Consider the following 15,562-nt stretch of genomic DNA (forward strand, 5'->3'; position numbering starts at 1 on the left):
CTCGTTCTGTTTAATGACAACATACCAGCAAGTTGTGGTCACCCGAGCATCGTACTCCTATCCCCCAAAATGCACTGTAGTTTTCAGATACAGTTATGTAAATGATATGTAAATATCTTTGCAAAAGGGAGGGTACTCACTTGACTGGGATGCGAGGAACCGTGGTGGGCGTGGAGGCGGCAGTGATGACCTGAAGAATCTGTTCCAAAGCATATAGCCCCCCTCCCACTTGGAAGGCCACCTGATCCGCATTGTTCTGTTCAGATAAGGGCCGAGAGAAAGGCAGAGACAGCGAGACAGAGGAGAGAAAAACAGAGGTAGAGCCACCGTCAGGGGCAGACGAGGCACAGGCTGGACTGGGGATTACATTGCTCTTACTGGGGGGGGGGCTTTTCCTTTTTCTCTAAAGGGGTGAAGGAGTGAAATGTGAAACAAAGTGATCCCTGAAGTATTCCTGTTAAATCTCAAAAGTGCACAACCCTGCTTTGCCCCCCCCCCCCAACCACGCAACCACCCCCAAGCAGTCAACTTTCAGGGGAAGGACAACTGCTCTGCAGGCTTCGGCCAGCACTGGGGTGGTCTCTGCAGGCAAACATGGATTTTGAGATAGAGAGAGAGAGAGAGAGAGATAGCGATAGAGAGCGAGAGCGCGAGATGGAGAGAGAGCGAGAAAGGCCAAAGGGAAACCCAGATAATAGGGAAATCAGAAAGTACCTCCAAATCGAGCACATTAATCTAATAAGAGACAGGGAAGATGCTCTTCATTTTCCTTTGAAAACAAGTTCAAGTGAACTTCACAGAGGAAGGAATAAAAAAAAATCAAAAAAAAAAAAATCTAGTCTACAGTTTAAGATTTATGAACAAACCTCTTAATAGTTAGGTGACGTCCTGCCCTCTCACAAGGATCAGAAAGAAAGAAACTGCAGTAATTGGCAGTGGGTCAGAGCCTGTTGCTACGCAGTCGTATAAATCAACAACTACAAAGCCAGGAGCAAGTGCTGTTATCAGGCATGTTTGCGCCTGGGTCGACGGGGGATGTAGAGGAGGTGTGTGTGCGTGTGTGTGTGTGTGAATGTGTGTTGAGGAGGGGCACCGCTGATGGAAGGCTTTCTTCACACACAGTTGTGGAGAGCGTGGACTGTATTTCAACGCAGGTTATTCCTCCGCCCGGGGTTGGAGACTTGCTTGCCGGTGTGACGGCATTCAAATCCCGCCACTTCACGGCGCTTTTGTTCCTATAGATGGGAAGTTGCAAACAAGCCCGAACACATGTAGAGAAGCAGTTTTGCTAAATTACAGATAAGCTCTTCATCTGTCAGTCGTCGTTGTGCTCCTCAAAATCCTGTGACAACAAGGAAAGAAAAGAAAAAAACAGAACTAAACAGAGCCAAACAACTGGCTTGTTAAGGGACAGAAGCTTTGAATGAGCTCACACAGAATGGGTACGAAGTCCAATGAGGATTACGAGGGAATTCAGAGACGGTCTCCACAGTCCAAGTTCTGTTTGAAAAAAGACTATCGTGACATCCTCTCTGTACACCGCCAGCCGTTTCCAAGCCTAATCAATTAGGTCACAGCCGTTGAAGCGGGCTTAACCCTTCTCTTAACCCTCCCATCAACACACCTTGCTAAAAGCTTCTACATTAAATGAGAAAAGGCAGCTCTTTCATGGTAGCTTATCAAATGGTATTAAAGGAGGTAACCGGGACCTGCCCAGCCCTGGCGGTCGCTTGTGAAAAGCCAGCCAAGAGCTCCTTGGCTAGTCGGCGCCTTTCCTGCCGTGCTGACAGATTTATCTGTTGTGATGACGGAACAATAAGGCTGAGGAGAATTCAATCCTCGAGACGCAAAACTAGCTCAAAACTACCTGTAGACTGTCTATGGTCCAACACCTGTAATGGGTCACAGAGAACTACAGGAAACAGACCGAGACACTGCCGTGAAGACGCACACTTCCTCGAAAAGAAACAACCGATGATAAGGGCTCGTCTCGCCTCAGAAAACGGCTCTACGGTGGGTAAATGTTTATCATTGGCTTGTGCAAAGCAGACGACTTTCTCAGCAAATGGAAACCAACATCTGGTCATGCTACAACTTTTTATTAAACCTCGCTACAGAGGGGCGACAGAAATCATGTCTGTATGTAATTACTTTGACAGTGACTATACACACTTAGCTGAATTTGTATACACACTTGAACGGGATGAAAACAGCCGTTGTCTATGAGAGCGGCGGGGATTCACAGTACATTTCTGAGAAATGGAGTGGTTACAGTCGATCCCTCTCCCGGTGTTCTTTAGGGCTGCGTATGACCGGCCTGGGTCGGATCACACCCGGATAGATGCTCTGACAAAAACAGCAACGAGATGAGCGGGCTCATTTCCTTTCGAAAAGAAACACGACATACGTAACAAAAGAGCCCACCAAAGGACTGAGAGGTGAAAGGTCGACGATGACTGAATCTTATCTAATGATTACCCCGGGTGAGTATTATTACCACTGTCAAATCAGAGGGGCTAAGCAGCTGCTAATTCCTGTGGCTGTGGCAGAGGCGACGGTAGGGTTAAACAGACTGCCCTATGTGACTATGTGACACCCCCCCCGCCCCTCCCACCAGCCACTCTGATCAGCCGACATTAAAGCAGAAGAGGAGGGGCCCCAGTCAGTCGCTACACCCTGGAAACAGATGGACAACCACTGACAAAGTTCATTAAGGATGGGCCCTCGGCCTTCATCTGCAACATCACCTTCAGCCTTTCACCGGCATAGGCCGATCTGACCGAGAGCGAGTCTCGGCACACAGATTACTCTTTCTACATGTATTCCGGCGTTACGCGGCCTTATAGGAAAGCCTGCGTAGGTTAAACAATATTCGGCGGGCCGGGCGCACTGTAGACCACAACACAAGCGCTGGAATAAACATTTCAAGGAGGAGTACAAACGTGCGTGTTTACAGGACATAATGGAATATTATTTAGAATACTTCACGATTACCGAGAGAACGTGGAACTAAGCGACACTGCAAATTGTGTTTATTCCATAAAATGAAATAAGATTAATCAAGGGCCCAATGTGGTGCAAAATCAAGCCAACCACAGAAACCACAGACAGCCCGTAGTTGTTACTATAACACCAAGGAGCCCAAAAACGTTTCGGTCCCTACTGCTCTCGCGGCGAGGAAACCAAAATATGGCTTTTGGTAAAACCCGCGACGGCTTCCACTCTCCCGATTCATCGCCCTCATTGTGAGGTAAGGGTGATTTGTGCTCATGGGACCAACACAATAACATACTTTATTAAGAAAAAAAAAATACGATACAACTACATTGATTCATCAATGACTAATTAACGTCTTTGTGCTTGACTCAGGATTTCAACTGAGTGAGACGGACCAAACTTGGAGTGAGGAAAGGAATGAGACATTTACGTAAGTCGCAACCGATGATGATTTCATAAAGGTACAAAAACAGTGGTAATGTGGCACTGGAAAAACAATTAGCTTCATTAATGGTCAACGTCAATCAAACATTTGCCGCACAACAGACTACTTTACAAAAACAGCCGTACCGACATACTTGCCCATTATGTCAGTTGGGTACTTTGCGAAGGGGTTTCTTAAAACAAACAACACGGGAAGAGTGATCTACAACACTAACACTCGCAATTCAATCCAGGTGCCCCAGAAGAATGATTTCCCTCATTGAAATGGGGAATTTCTAAACAAAACCGACAAACTCGCTGCGAGTCACCTTTGTTGTTTCTGACAAAGTTCTGACACAGCTGATCTGGACTGTATCCGTCAGTCTGCTGGAGACCCATATCAGAAAAACACTCCCTTCCTGCTGTGTGTCCCCCCACCCCCACCCCCATATCCCGTGGCACAACTCCTTACAAAGCCCACCGGTTGGCTCGACAAGATCCCGACAAGCTGGCAAATGAAAATGTAAATACAGTCTGCCGCCGCTGGCTCTGAGAGCGCGGTGTTCCTGACGGTTCCTCGGCTGTCATAAACCTTGCCCCCTTTTCTGGCTGGGCTTCGCATGAAAGCGGTGGTAAACAGTTAAGACAGTATATAAATACAAGGCAAGAGACCAGTAAGTAAAATAAGAAAGAAAAGGAAAAAAAGGCGTTGGGGAGAGGAAAAAAAAGAAAAGTTCTTCTCATTCACCCAATTGTAAAGTCTGGTTTGATACAAAATAAACCATTAGCGACCACAAAGGGAGAGCTGCGCTAAGGTCAGAGACAGGACTGGGCCCGCAGAGCAGGGGAAGGGGGATTAATACATCAGTTTGGAGAGATTCGGGGGGAGGGGGGGTGTTGTCTGTGGAATTAGCAGTGGAATTAGCAGAGTAAGTAGAGACTGAATCAGATATGTCAGAGAAAAACAAATCTTTAGGTGAACCAATGACATAAGAGATGATTGTTAGGTCAAATAATCTAAATGGTCGAGACTTGAAGCGACTCAGGGGCCAGACGGCCATACTGATGGAGACTCTATTTATTTGATTTCGCCCAGGGATTACAGAGGGAAGTGCTCCCCAGGCTGCCTTGCTGGCTGACCACTCACACCATCCCGAGGCTACACACAACTTCGCGTCGAAGATAAACTGGATGAATCCGCAATGCCAGTAGGGTTTTAAAAAAAATACACAAAAACTTAAAAGCAGTGTGTCTATAAAACAGTTTGCAAATATGCAAGATGGAATAAAAGGCCAGAGCTCAAGGACTAAGCCTTGGTGCTGCGTGCCGGTGACATCGATGTTGAATGGAGCTTAGCTCCAGGCCCCGTGACCTCTAGCCTCCCGTTGGGAGTGTGTGGAGCTGAGGGGAGGGACCCCTGTGTCTTAGTGACAGCTTGTGTGCTACTCACATCATGTTGGTCTCCTCCTCTCCCCTTACAGTGTGCCATGCCTCCCACCTCGGTCACTTCTTTCTTTGCCTCTCTGGGGAAATTCAGTAATAGCCTGTCCAGCCCACCCACTCATCAATGAGAAGACACCATTATCTCTCTATCCTCACGCCCACCGGCACGCACAATGGGATTTATGACGGCTTGAACCACAACCTGGTAGGAAATTTATGGCTTGTCACACAAGGGGTGGGGGGGGGGGTTGTGTAAACTTCTCTTTTTAAATATCGTGGCAGGTGTTCAAGTCGCTTCACAGTCTCAAATGAATGCAAGTTTCACTCCGGAAAAAAAAATGTAATAACACTTGGTTCACTGTTATTAATTTATCGAAAAACATTTCACAATCAACAACTGTTATATGCATCTTGCAAAAATATGTCACAGACTTAAACAAATATACTGACAAGAAATAAACAACTTAACATGAAATGCTCCTGACAAAGGTCCATAAAGTCTTTTGCATTAATGACATTTCATTTGGAAATCCAATTTAACAATCATCTAAACCAATGACATCTGAGCCATCCGAGCCTACGAGACACGAGACAATCCTCTCTCTCGTGATAGGAAGCTCCTCTATTAGTACCATGTGCACAATGAAAACACAGCTAATCTGGTCTGCATTAGCCAGTAACCGAGGGGCAGGGGGGCTTTGGGGTAAGTGATACGCTACGCCGGGAGAGTGAGACAGAGGGAGCAACAGCCAAATACGACCTCTCAGTTGCCAGAGCGCTGGCATACCCTCCGTCCACCTCCCTCCAATCTGTTTTCAGCTGATGGCACGGCGGCAGATATGATGAGCTGGTGCGCTGTAGGAGAACACCCCCAGAAAATTTGCACATTTTTTTGCAACCAAGAGGAAGGGGAAGTGAAATTGCATCAGTAAACATTTCAACATACTTCTGTTTAAAAGTAGAATTACGAGGGTGAATAGGGTGCCTTTCTGATCCAAAATATCAGGCCAAAGAATTGAACAAAAATGTAACTGCAAAGCAAACAACTGGGGGAAAAAAAAACCCCACACCCATTTAGACATTTTCAGTAATTCAGGCATTGCTCTACCATCTTCTCCAAGATGCGGGAGATCTCTCCCAGCGTCCGGTCCAGACCAGACACTTTGTTGTTGGCCCACTGGCCACTGTCTTGGCCCTGAAGCTGCTTCAACAGGTCCTTCACCAGACGCTGGAGCCTGATCATAGAAATGAGAATTATTTTAAGTCCTTAAACACTCTTGTTAACACTGTTCCTAAACACTGTCGCACACATGCTATCTATCGCAAGCGACCTCGATCCACTGCCAGCATTACCGTAAAAAAATAATAATAATAATAAAAAAAATTCTGAAATTACAAATAATCAATAATGAGCCAAGACAAACTTACTTGGCTTTGTATGGGGAGTCAGGGACCTGTGTCTTCGGCTCCATTGACGTCTCATATTCCTTTGCCCTGCAAAGAGGAGGAGAAGGGAGGAAAAGGCCTTTGAATCCTGCAGGGGGAAAAAAAGGTTGCTTGGCCCGTTAGTGAAGAACATCAGAGGATGAAAAGCATATAGGGGGAGAGAGAGAGAGAGAGAGAGAGAGAGAGAGAGAGACAGGTCAAGTTGAATCTGACTGTTTATTTGGCCTGTCAGGCACTCACCAAGTAACTTGGCTTAAAATAATCAGACATCCGTTCCACAGGGAACCTGCGCCTTGGCTGCCATCTACTCCCCGTCATCCAGACTTTATTCCACCTCTAAATATTTCTTTCCTCAAGTCAGACCTTTAAAATGGCGGCTGGATTTTTTTTATTTTACTCACTGTCAAATAAACAGTTAATAGAGGCCTTTTGTAGCCCCTCTGACATGTGACCTACTTGGAGGTCACGGTTATTATAGGACCAGTATCTCTGGGTTGCATAATAAGGGGGCACAACTCTGGGATCAGAGAGATCTATTTGTCAATCAGGCATTCCCGGACAAGATAGAAGTATTGATCAGTTAGATAGAATTAGATAGAGAGCCTTACGGTCATCCATCCATCCATCCATCCATCAGCTGATAAAATCCAACACTTCCTGGAAGAGGACAGGTGGATGTGTCCCTGAGGACAGACCCGGACCAAGGAAGGCCCAGTCCAGATTTCTCAAACTCTTCTTTTCAAAGCAAGTCATCCACCAGCACCGGATAACTAGCATGGAGTATTAGAAGACACTGGTGTGTCATGCAACCCCACCCTCCATTTAAGACTTTTGAAACACAGATATGTGCTCATTTGGTCTCTATTGTTAACTTTTCAAAATTTGATTATTCATTCATTATCCAAGCCGCTCGTCCTGCTCTCAGGGTCGTGGGGATGCTAGAGCCTATCCCAGCAGTCATTGGGTGGCAGGCAGGGAGACACCCTGGACAGGCCACCAGGCCATCACAGGGCTCATACACACACACACACACACACACACACACACACACACAATTTAGTACGGCCAATTCACCTGACCTGCATGTCTTTAGACTGTGGGAGGAAACCGGAGCACCCGGAGGAAACCCACACAGACACGGGGAGAACAAGCAAACTCCACACAGAGGACGACCCCCAAAGTTGGACTACCCCGGGGCTCGAACCCAGGACCTTTCTTGCTGTGAGGCGACTGCGCCAACCACTGCGCCACCGTAATTTGAGCTAGTTAACCAAAAATTACCCTGCACTTTGTTTCCAGACCAATGCTGTACAGGAGCATTTGATTAGAATTTAAAATTAAAATTTAAATTTGATTAAAATTTGATAAAAATTTGATTAGTTGTGTCAAAATTATTTTTGAGGATGAAAAAGAAATACCCTTGCTTTATCATATCAAATATCCAAATGATCAAAAATGTGAGGATGCAAAGAAAGCATGAACGGCACACTTATTTTAGCTCAAGGAAAGCTGCAACTGGCTTTGGCGGCAAATTAAATGGTTGAGACGAGGGTAGATTTTTTCTCCCTGAAAACTTGACTTGAAACTAGAAAACACTGCAGTAAATGTTAGTTTCTACAATTAAAGTCAACACACAAACTTTTGACTCCCAGTAACAAGATTTGGCTCACTCTGGATTCAGTTGTCTATCTTATTGCTGAATTGCATTGTATTGTACCAAGCAACCACTGAAGCTGGAAGTGAATGCAAGGTCAAAATGCTTCAGTGCTGCAGGTATTCTCCAAGTAAATCTGTCTAGCTAAACCATCGCGGAGGTGAGTGGGGGTCCAGTATTTGATAGCATCATTTGCCATGTCCTCTGAGCAGGCCAAGTAGTGGTGCGGGATCACTTTCATAAGGGCCTGAACTGTACCTGGCCCGTTTGTCATTCTAGATATTACAATATTAATCTCTGACAGGTTTACACCCACCCAGGTTAAGCGGGGAGCAATTGCTGAGCTATTCATCATGGTCAGCAGCAGGTCCGGCTAAATGGGTTCGGGGCAATAAATATCAGCAATCAGCAAAAAGGGAAAAAGCACAAATCTACAATGCAGAACTAATAATCAGTTCATCGTGATTTAGGGCTTAATTTATTATGCACCGACGTATTTAACAAGGAGGCAACTGTTACACATTTCTCTGGTTTAGCTTGTGTAAGCAGCAAAACAAGTCCACTCTGAAAGACTTATCACAGAATACCCACACAGTACAGGGGCTGACATTACAACACATGGTCAAAACAATAAATAAAACTTGGAAGTCGGGCACTATTACAGCTGTAGTTAGTTTGCAGCTGTAGCTGGACTGGCATTTATAATGCGAGGAAGGAACAGAATATATTGTATGCCCGCTAGTGTTTTAAACTATTATTACAGTAAGAGGAAGGAGGTGGAGTAACATATACAAGGGCCTAAAGACAACTGAAAATAAATGACAAAAATCAACCTAATACTTAAAATAGCCCGATATGCATGAAATACACTGAGCTTATGTGAGGCGTCTTGGGGCAGCAGGCTGAGTGAAATGAGTTGGGGCTATGCTCACCTCTGGCTTTTGGATACACACCTCCTTCTGACACACACACACACAACTCTGTTCCCTGCTGAGCAAACCACAGGCAACCAGCGACAGGCAAACCGCTAACACAAGAGTATAAGTGGCAACTCGGGTTTCCAAGTTCAGAACCCATCCTGACACTAACTGACAGGCTACTTACATGCCATTTATTGGCCTTTTTTCCTGCCCAGAAGACTTATTACTGAGGTAGGTTAGCCAAGCCACAAAAAAAAAACAAAAAAAAAACAGGTGGGTCAAACTGTGTGCGCATGGCTTTATGGCAGCACAGGCTGCAAGCCGGCCTTGGGAGTCTAGTGAAAACTTCTCTTGCGTTTTACTGACACCATAAGGTGTTCCAATAAAATGGCTCATTTCCACCCAGTGGTGGAGCAGCTCACCTTTATACTAACTGGGGCTCTTGTGTTATTTATGACCTCTGAAAGCTTGCTCCCTTTGAGTGCTGGTCTCAGCAGGCCAGACCAGCAGTGACAGTGAACAGAGGCAGATCATGTTGTCACTTTCTCAGCACCGCTGAGCTCCAGAATGCCAACAGCAGCAGCACAGATAATAAAGCAGGGTAGCAGAATGGGACAGTTGTTTCAGGCTGTTGGCACCTCTTATTTTTCTTTTCAATATATACACTCTCCTGAAGAGCATAAGCATGCTCATTGTGTCTGAGGGGGGGAGAAGTAATGCCCTGAAAACGCAGTACCGATAAAGTCATCTCGCTAAGCGAGGTGCAGCTTAAGCCTGTGGCTTTGCAAATACATATCAGACATTTATGTCATCCTAACCTTGCTTCTATTTTCCCCTTCTTTAACCTGCACCAATGACTGTTGTGAGACAGAACAACTTGGGTGTTGTTGGCATTAGGCTCCCTCTCTGAACTTCCTCATTCCTGTTGAGACTAAACTGACTGAGCCAGGTTCTAATATCCAGAAGCATTGCCTCCTATTTGTTGATTACTATTGATTTTCTTTGATACTTTATTTAAAAATCAATACCTCAGAGAAAGAGAAATAGGTTTGGTTTATACGTACTTTAACATACATACTGTACACTGAGGGATGCCTCAGTTTTGGCAGTGACATGGCAGCAATTTGGGGAAAGCTCTTAACAGGTGAAAGCTGAGGCCCCCAGATCGATTCACAGTTTTGCCCAATCACAGAAAGTGGTCATAAATTAAGCTCATCAGTTATGCTCCATGGACAGCCAGGATGCACATAACATCTGCTTTCCATCTACTTGTCACTCATAAAATGTCCCTGAAGAGTGTAATCCTCGGTGCCTCTGAGAGGGTGTGACAGAGAGAGAAACAGAGAGACACACAGAGCAAGCGAGAGCGATAACAAGAAAGAGGGATGGATGGATAAATCACCTGGAGTTCATCCTTGCGCGGAGCTTCTTTGCCTTCTTGCGTGCCTTCTGCCTCTCCTCTCCGTCCTTCAGGCTCTCAGAAGAGACGGAGCCGTCTGTCACGATATCCACGATGTATTTCTTCAGGGAAAGATGCTCCTTAAGAGGGAAAATAAATCCGCTCATCAGTAATGCTCTCAACAACAAAACATAATTGTCACTATAAGCCACTAAAACAATTAAAGAATCTATTCAGTTGGGTGCCAACAGAACAAACCAACACGGGAAGACAGATAGTAGACAAAAAAAAAAAGGACAATTTGAGAATATGTTGTATCATCTTGGATTGGAACAAGAGCGACAGCACTATATTCTCCATCTAGCCATCTACTTGCCAAGCCGCTTATCCTATTCAGGGTCGCGGGGAACGGAAAAATCAACTGCCACCTCCTGAGCAGTGATTCATGCCAACGTGTTCCATGATTACGGGCAGCAATTTCTCTTAATTACCACAGACACAGAATTAACAGGAACGCTATCACCTGTGGTGGTTCACTGTAACACAAGGACTGTACCCAATGTATTACCACGTGGGTCTACACTATAGTAGCAGATGTGTATCCACTGTGCATGATGTGGAGCTACACTGTAGTAGCAGATGTGTATCCACTGTCTATGATGTGGAGCCACACTATAATAGCAGATGTGTATCCTTTGTGCACCATGTGGCTCTACACTTCCACGTGAAGCAATTATATCCTGTAATTACCAAGGTGCTTCTAATATTCTGTGCTTTTCAGAAGGCACATGCCCATGGACATGCTAAAGGGCTGGAGGTGTTGCTTCCTCTCTAATGTGCAGCGAGCAGCCCTGTCTGATGATTCCGATGTATCCACTGGGAGAGAGAAAGAAAGAGAGAGAGAGAGAGAGAGAGAGAGAGAGAGAGAGAGAGAGAGAGAGAGAGAGAGAGAGAGAGAGAGAGAGAGAGAGAGAGGTAGAGGGAGGGATGTAACCCAATTTGATCAACATGATGTATGTGCAAGAAACCAATTACCCAATTATCCTGTCATCCGGCACCCAAGAGGATAGGATGGCCCGGCAGATAAAGGGGTTTCCATTCAGCAGTGTAGCTAAACCTGTGCGTGGGATTCCGTACCCTTCGGTAACATACATCTGCAGTGCACCTGCTGTCTGAATAGAGCTACTCAGGGGGACCCTTGAAACACAGGTGTCCCTGGGTGAGCAGAACTAGACTAAATTGTCATATGTTTAATTTTTATGACTTACTGACAAATTTGGCACAGGAACTAACGTGGTAATTTTGGACTGCTTTCGGAGCCTCATTCAAACATACAATCACTAGAATTAAATGATGTTGTGTATGAAAATAGCATTACAATGTATGGGAGTATTGTATACTCTTGATAGGACTTAATCTTTACACGTGTGTTTTAGTGAGCGTGAGTGCACACCTCTACCCTCTTCTCCCTGACGCTACGTGGCTCAGTCATGACTGTAGCCGTCCTTTGCTGGAGAGGCAGTAATCACCCTGAAAGGCAGCCCGGTTCACTACCGCCCCACTTAATGGAATTGTTTCAGCAACACCTCCAAGATACTAACCATATCAAAATCACCGTGGTAACTTCATGGGAGCTTGAATTTTAGGTCCATCAAACACAGCAGAACACAGATAAGTGGATAATGATCACTTAGACATCAGCATGCATGATACTGATGACCAGATATCATCTTCTACAGCTAAGCAGGGGATTGTTCTCTACTACGGCAATGCCGTAGTGTGTGAGGAGTGTTTCAGATGGTCAGACTGGATGACAGACAGGTGTCTACCTCAACCATTGACACAAAGGAGCGACGAGACTGACCTGAAGGCACTGCTACTGCACAATACCGTAGACTGGCTCTGGAGGGAGTAATACAACACCACTCTAAACATATCTTTCTCTCTGACACACACATACACACTCCAAATGATATGCTCTCCCAGTACTGCTTTTGTCACATACAAAAGGCCTGAGAGGTAGGCTTTCCATTTGGTGTGAAACAGACAGCTGTTATTTCATGTTGGCTACTAGGTAAGATATGATGCGACACTGTATTGAGTTACCATCACGACAGCAGTTCACATGACTTTTTTGTGTTAAATTGAATGCTATCAGTGACATTCAAGGAGTGCCCGGTAATACAGTACAACAACAAAAAAAAGGGAAAATAAGCCCTGAAACTTAAACAGAAACTTGGTTAAATAAAAATGGTCCAAACCTATCTTACTCTGTGATCCGGTTTCCTCTGCGTTCTTTTTATAGCATGGTGAACAGTTGCCCTACATGATATCAGTAACGTTCGCTCCTCGACAACCACCGGTTCTCAGAACAGCCTGGGAGGCCCCAGCAAGCTTCAGCTGGCACACCAGATATTTCATCAGCTTCCTCAATGAGTGGCCATCAGCGTTGCTTTAACTGCAAGACCTTTAGGGCTGTTTGTGGCCTTTGGGAGGTCAGTGCTGGTACCCAGTGTTTGGCTGATCCCCTTTACAGCCCTAGTGATCCCTCTGCTGGCCAAGCCTGCCCCGACAGGGGCTGACAGTGGAGGGGGATGAGCCTGCTCTCACAGAGGCCACCAGTGTTTTTGATGTGCCATGTCAAAAGGTGATCCATACAATCATCCCATGTGTCAGATGTCAGGGGTCCTGGACATCACCTCCATCATATTAAACCAGGATGGATGATAACGCATGAGTACGAGGAAGGAGAGTGATTGCAATCCCAGGCATTCTCCCTGCACATCTATCTGGCCCTGTTGATAATCGCATTTTCAATTTAATTTGAGAGTCTTTCAGAATGAGAGAAAGCGACTAAATATGAAGGCGCAGGGCATTTGCTGCCGCTTGCTCTGAAAAACTATGGACTGACCCCGGCACAGTTCAGCCAACCATCTTCATTTTAATTAAAAATCTTTCATTGCAGAAAGAGTTATGGAGGCACAGTCTGGAATAGAGTTGGCAGTTGCGTGAATGAAATAGAGCACACCAAAAATGAGCTCTGACATAAATAATGAGGGGCCAGCTAAACCCATCTAAACAAAGTACTCAGACGTACTGGATTGGTTGATTACCTTTCACACATCAAATGAAAATGTGGAACAAAAGTATTTCTGTAATCTTCTGATACAGCCACACCAAGTTGGAACTGGCATTCACTACGAATATGTGTATTACAGTCTGTTATAAGTACACCATTTAGAAGAGGCTGGAAGTACGATAATTTTAAGGGCATAAGGTGATGTTGGGTTTGGGTTAAACCTTCCTTTATTAGCATGCTGATTAACATCTGAGGGAAAAAAACTTCAACAATTACTATTACTTTTTCCCAAAAAGGTTGAATATGAGCATGGTCCACTTGCATTGATCCACACTCTCTCCAGCAAGAGTGCTGGGTCACAGAAAACTTGGAAAGTGGGACGTTTGAGATCTAGGATCCTGGGTTTTAATATTGATGCGTCTTTCTCCTCTCTGTATCTTGGGAGTTTCCCCCTAAAAACTTATGTAAAGGTGATGCCTACCTCCTGAAAAATTTCCTAGTAGCATCTAAAAAAGCTGTCACCAAATGTTGGCTGCAGAGAAATCCTCCAAATATGGACCTTTTTACTGGAATTATCAATTACATATGCTCCATGGAAAATATGAGTTTCACCCTTCGTTTACAGAAAGACAAAGGAGAAAAATACTGGAAAAAATGGGACTGCTACTTAAAGGAAAGTGTTGTTGATTGGGGGTTTTTTTCTCCTCTCTCTCTCTTCTTTCTCATTAGGCAACATTGCTGAAATCGCTGTATATCTGTCTTTGGTGTTGGATGATAACAAGCAAGACCTCTTGTTCTGTACTTTGTTTGTATTTTAAATACTGTTAAAAATAAAAAGTGCAAAAAAAATAAAAAATCAATTACTATTACTAAAATCATTACAATTAAAAATTCAACAATTTGCTACCAGCAAAGCCATATCATAATGAGCAGAATACATTGCCAGTGTATTGGAGGTACTACTCGTATATGAACTGTTTACAGCTCTCTATATTGGTGAGCTGCTTTTCTCTATTGCCTTATTTATCATACTGTCAAACAGAAAAAAAATGACCTGCATTCGGAAAGGAAATGATTTAGAAGAGGGGAAGGAGCGGGGTATCAATTATTCCTCACTGAAAGAAGCTTTGAATGAAGGAGGTGCTGGGGCCAAAGGTGCTGCGTATAGCACCAACAGTTGTCAGCTTCACAAAGAGAGCTGTTGAAAAGCCAATCTCATATTGCAGCCTGAGAGGTTACCTTGCTTTAACGATCTGCCTTCCCATGGAAAGCACTCCGGGACAAAACAGCCCAGAGAAACAAGGGGGTGATGTCACCCCTCCACTGAAGCGCTGAACCCTAACTGTGTACATTTCCAGGCCCATTTGTAATCTCGCAAAGCAGGGCAATGGAGACCTCACAATATATGAGGAGATGCATAAACAATAATAATGACCCTGTCATAAAAGGCAATCACCTTTTATATACAGGTGGCACTAGAGAAGCTTTCTTTTGAGGGGGGTGGGGTGTATAGCTGTTGTTAGCTTTGTGCTTGCGAGGTGAAGGTGAGGGGTGAGGTGAAGGGGGCGGATACGCACCACTTCCTCGTCAGACAGCTCCCGTCCCTGGATGCTGCTACTGTCTCGTACAGCCTGCTGGTGCTTCTTGCCCTTGGTGTGACTGAACAGGTGCACCTCTGAGGTGATCTGCAAACACAAACGCAGTGGTCAGAGGTCACCGCTGAAGACACAATGGAGACAGGGGGAGGGAAGAAAGGGTCAGAGGAGCCCCGTGGGAGGGCTAGGGAAATGATACACTACACAAGACTTTTCAATAGGACATGACCTGCTGCCTGTTCTCAATTCTGCAAGCTACACAGTTGACAATTACTCTGCTGTCACATTGTGTAGTACTCGCAATAATGACTAAAAACAATGACTAAAGCAATTGAAATGTCAAGTATTTCCTAAACCCCATCGTATGACCTTTGCCATAGGGGCAAAGGGGTTGGGTGGTGGTTAGTGATCAGGATGCAGCCCGTTTCTCTCTCTCTTTTTTTTTTTTTAATATTATAGAAACATCAATGAATATATGTACAAAAGTTATTTTGGACCACCCCCCCCCTTTTTCAGCTATCTTTGGTCAAAACATCACAACTACAGTTGAGTCACTGCATGTAACAATAATCTCGTGTAGCTAGACCTCTGTTTAGTTTTACACAT

At 44.9% G+C, this 15,562-nt stretch overlaps 1 protein-coding gene across 1 annotated transcript in view; it reads right to left on the reverse strand.

Moving 5' to 3' along the window:
• The window catches only part of scaper (S-phase cyclin A-associated protein in the ER), a 67,520-nt gene that overhangs the window by 26,557 nt on the left and 25,401 nt on the right, over positions 1 to 15,562 (reverse strand). Inside the window, exons 19-23 of the mRNA XM_056281619.1 lie at positions 14,939 to 15,046; positions 10,286 to 10,422; positions 6,292 to 6,357; positions 5,975 to 6,098; positions 141 to 259 (exon numbers count right to left, since the gene is read on the reverse strand). Coding sequence (XP_056137594.1) covers positions 141 to 259; positions 5,975 to 6,098; positions 6,292 to 6,357; positions 10,286 to 10,422; positions 14,939 to 15,046 — 554 coding nt within the window. The remainder of the gene's footprint in view (positions 1 to 140; positions 260 to 5,974; positions 6,099 to 6,291; positions 6,358 to 10,285; positions 10,423 to 14,938; positions 15,047 to 15,562) is intronic.

Source organism: Lampris incognitus, chromosome 6 (assembly GCF_029633865.1).
Source record: "Lampris incognitus isolate fLamInc1 chromosome 6, fLamInc1.hap2, whole genome shotgun sequence".
Classification (NCBI taxonomy): Eukaryota; Metazoa; Chordata; class Actinopteri; order Lampriformes; family Lampridae; genus Lampris; species Lampris incognitus.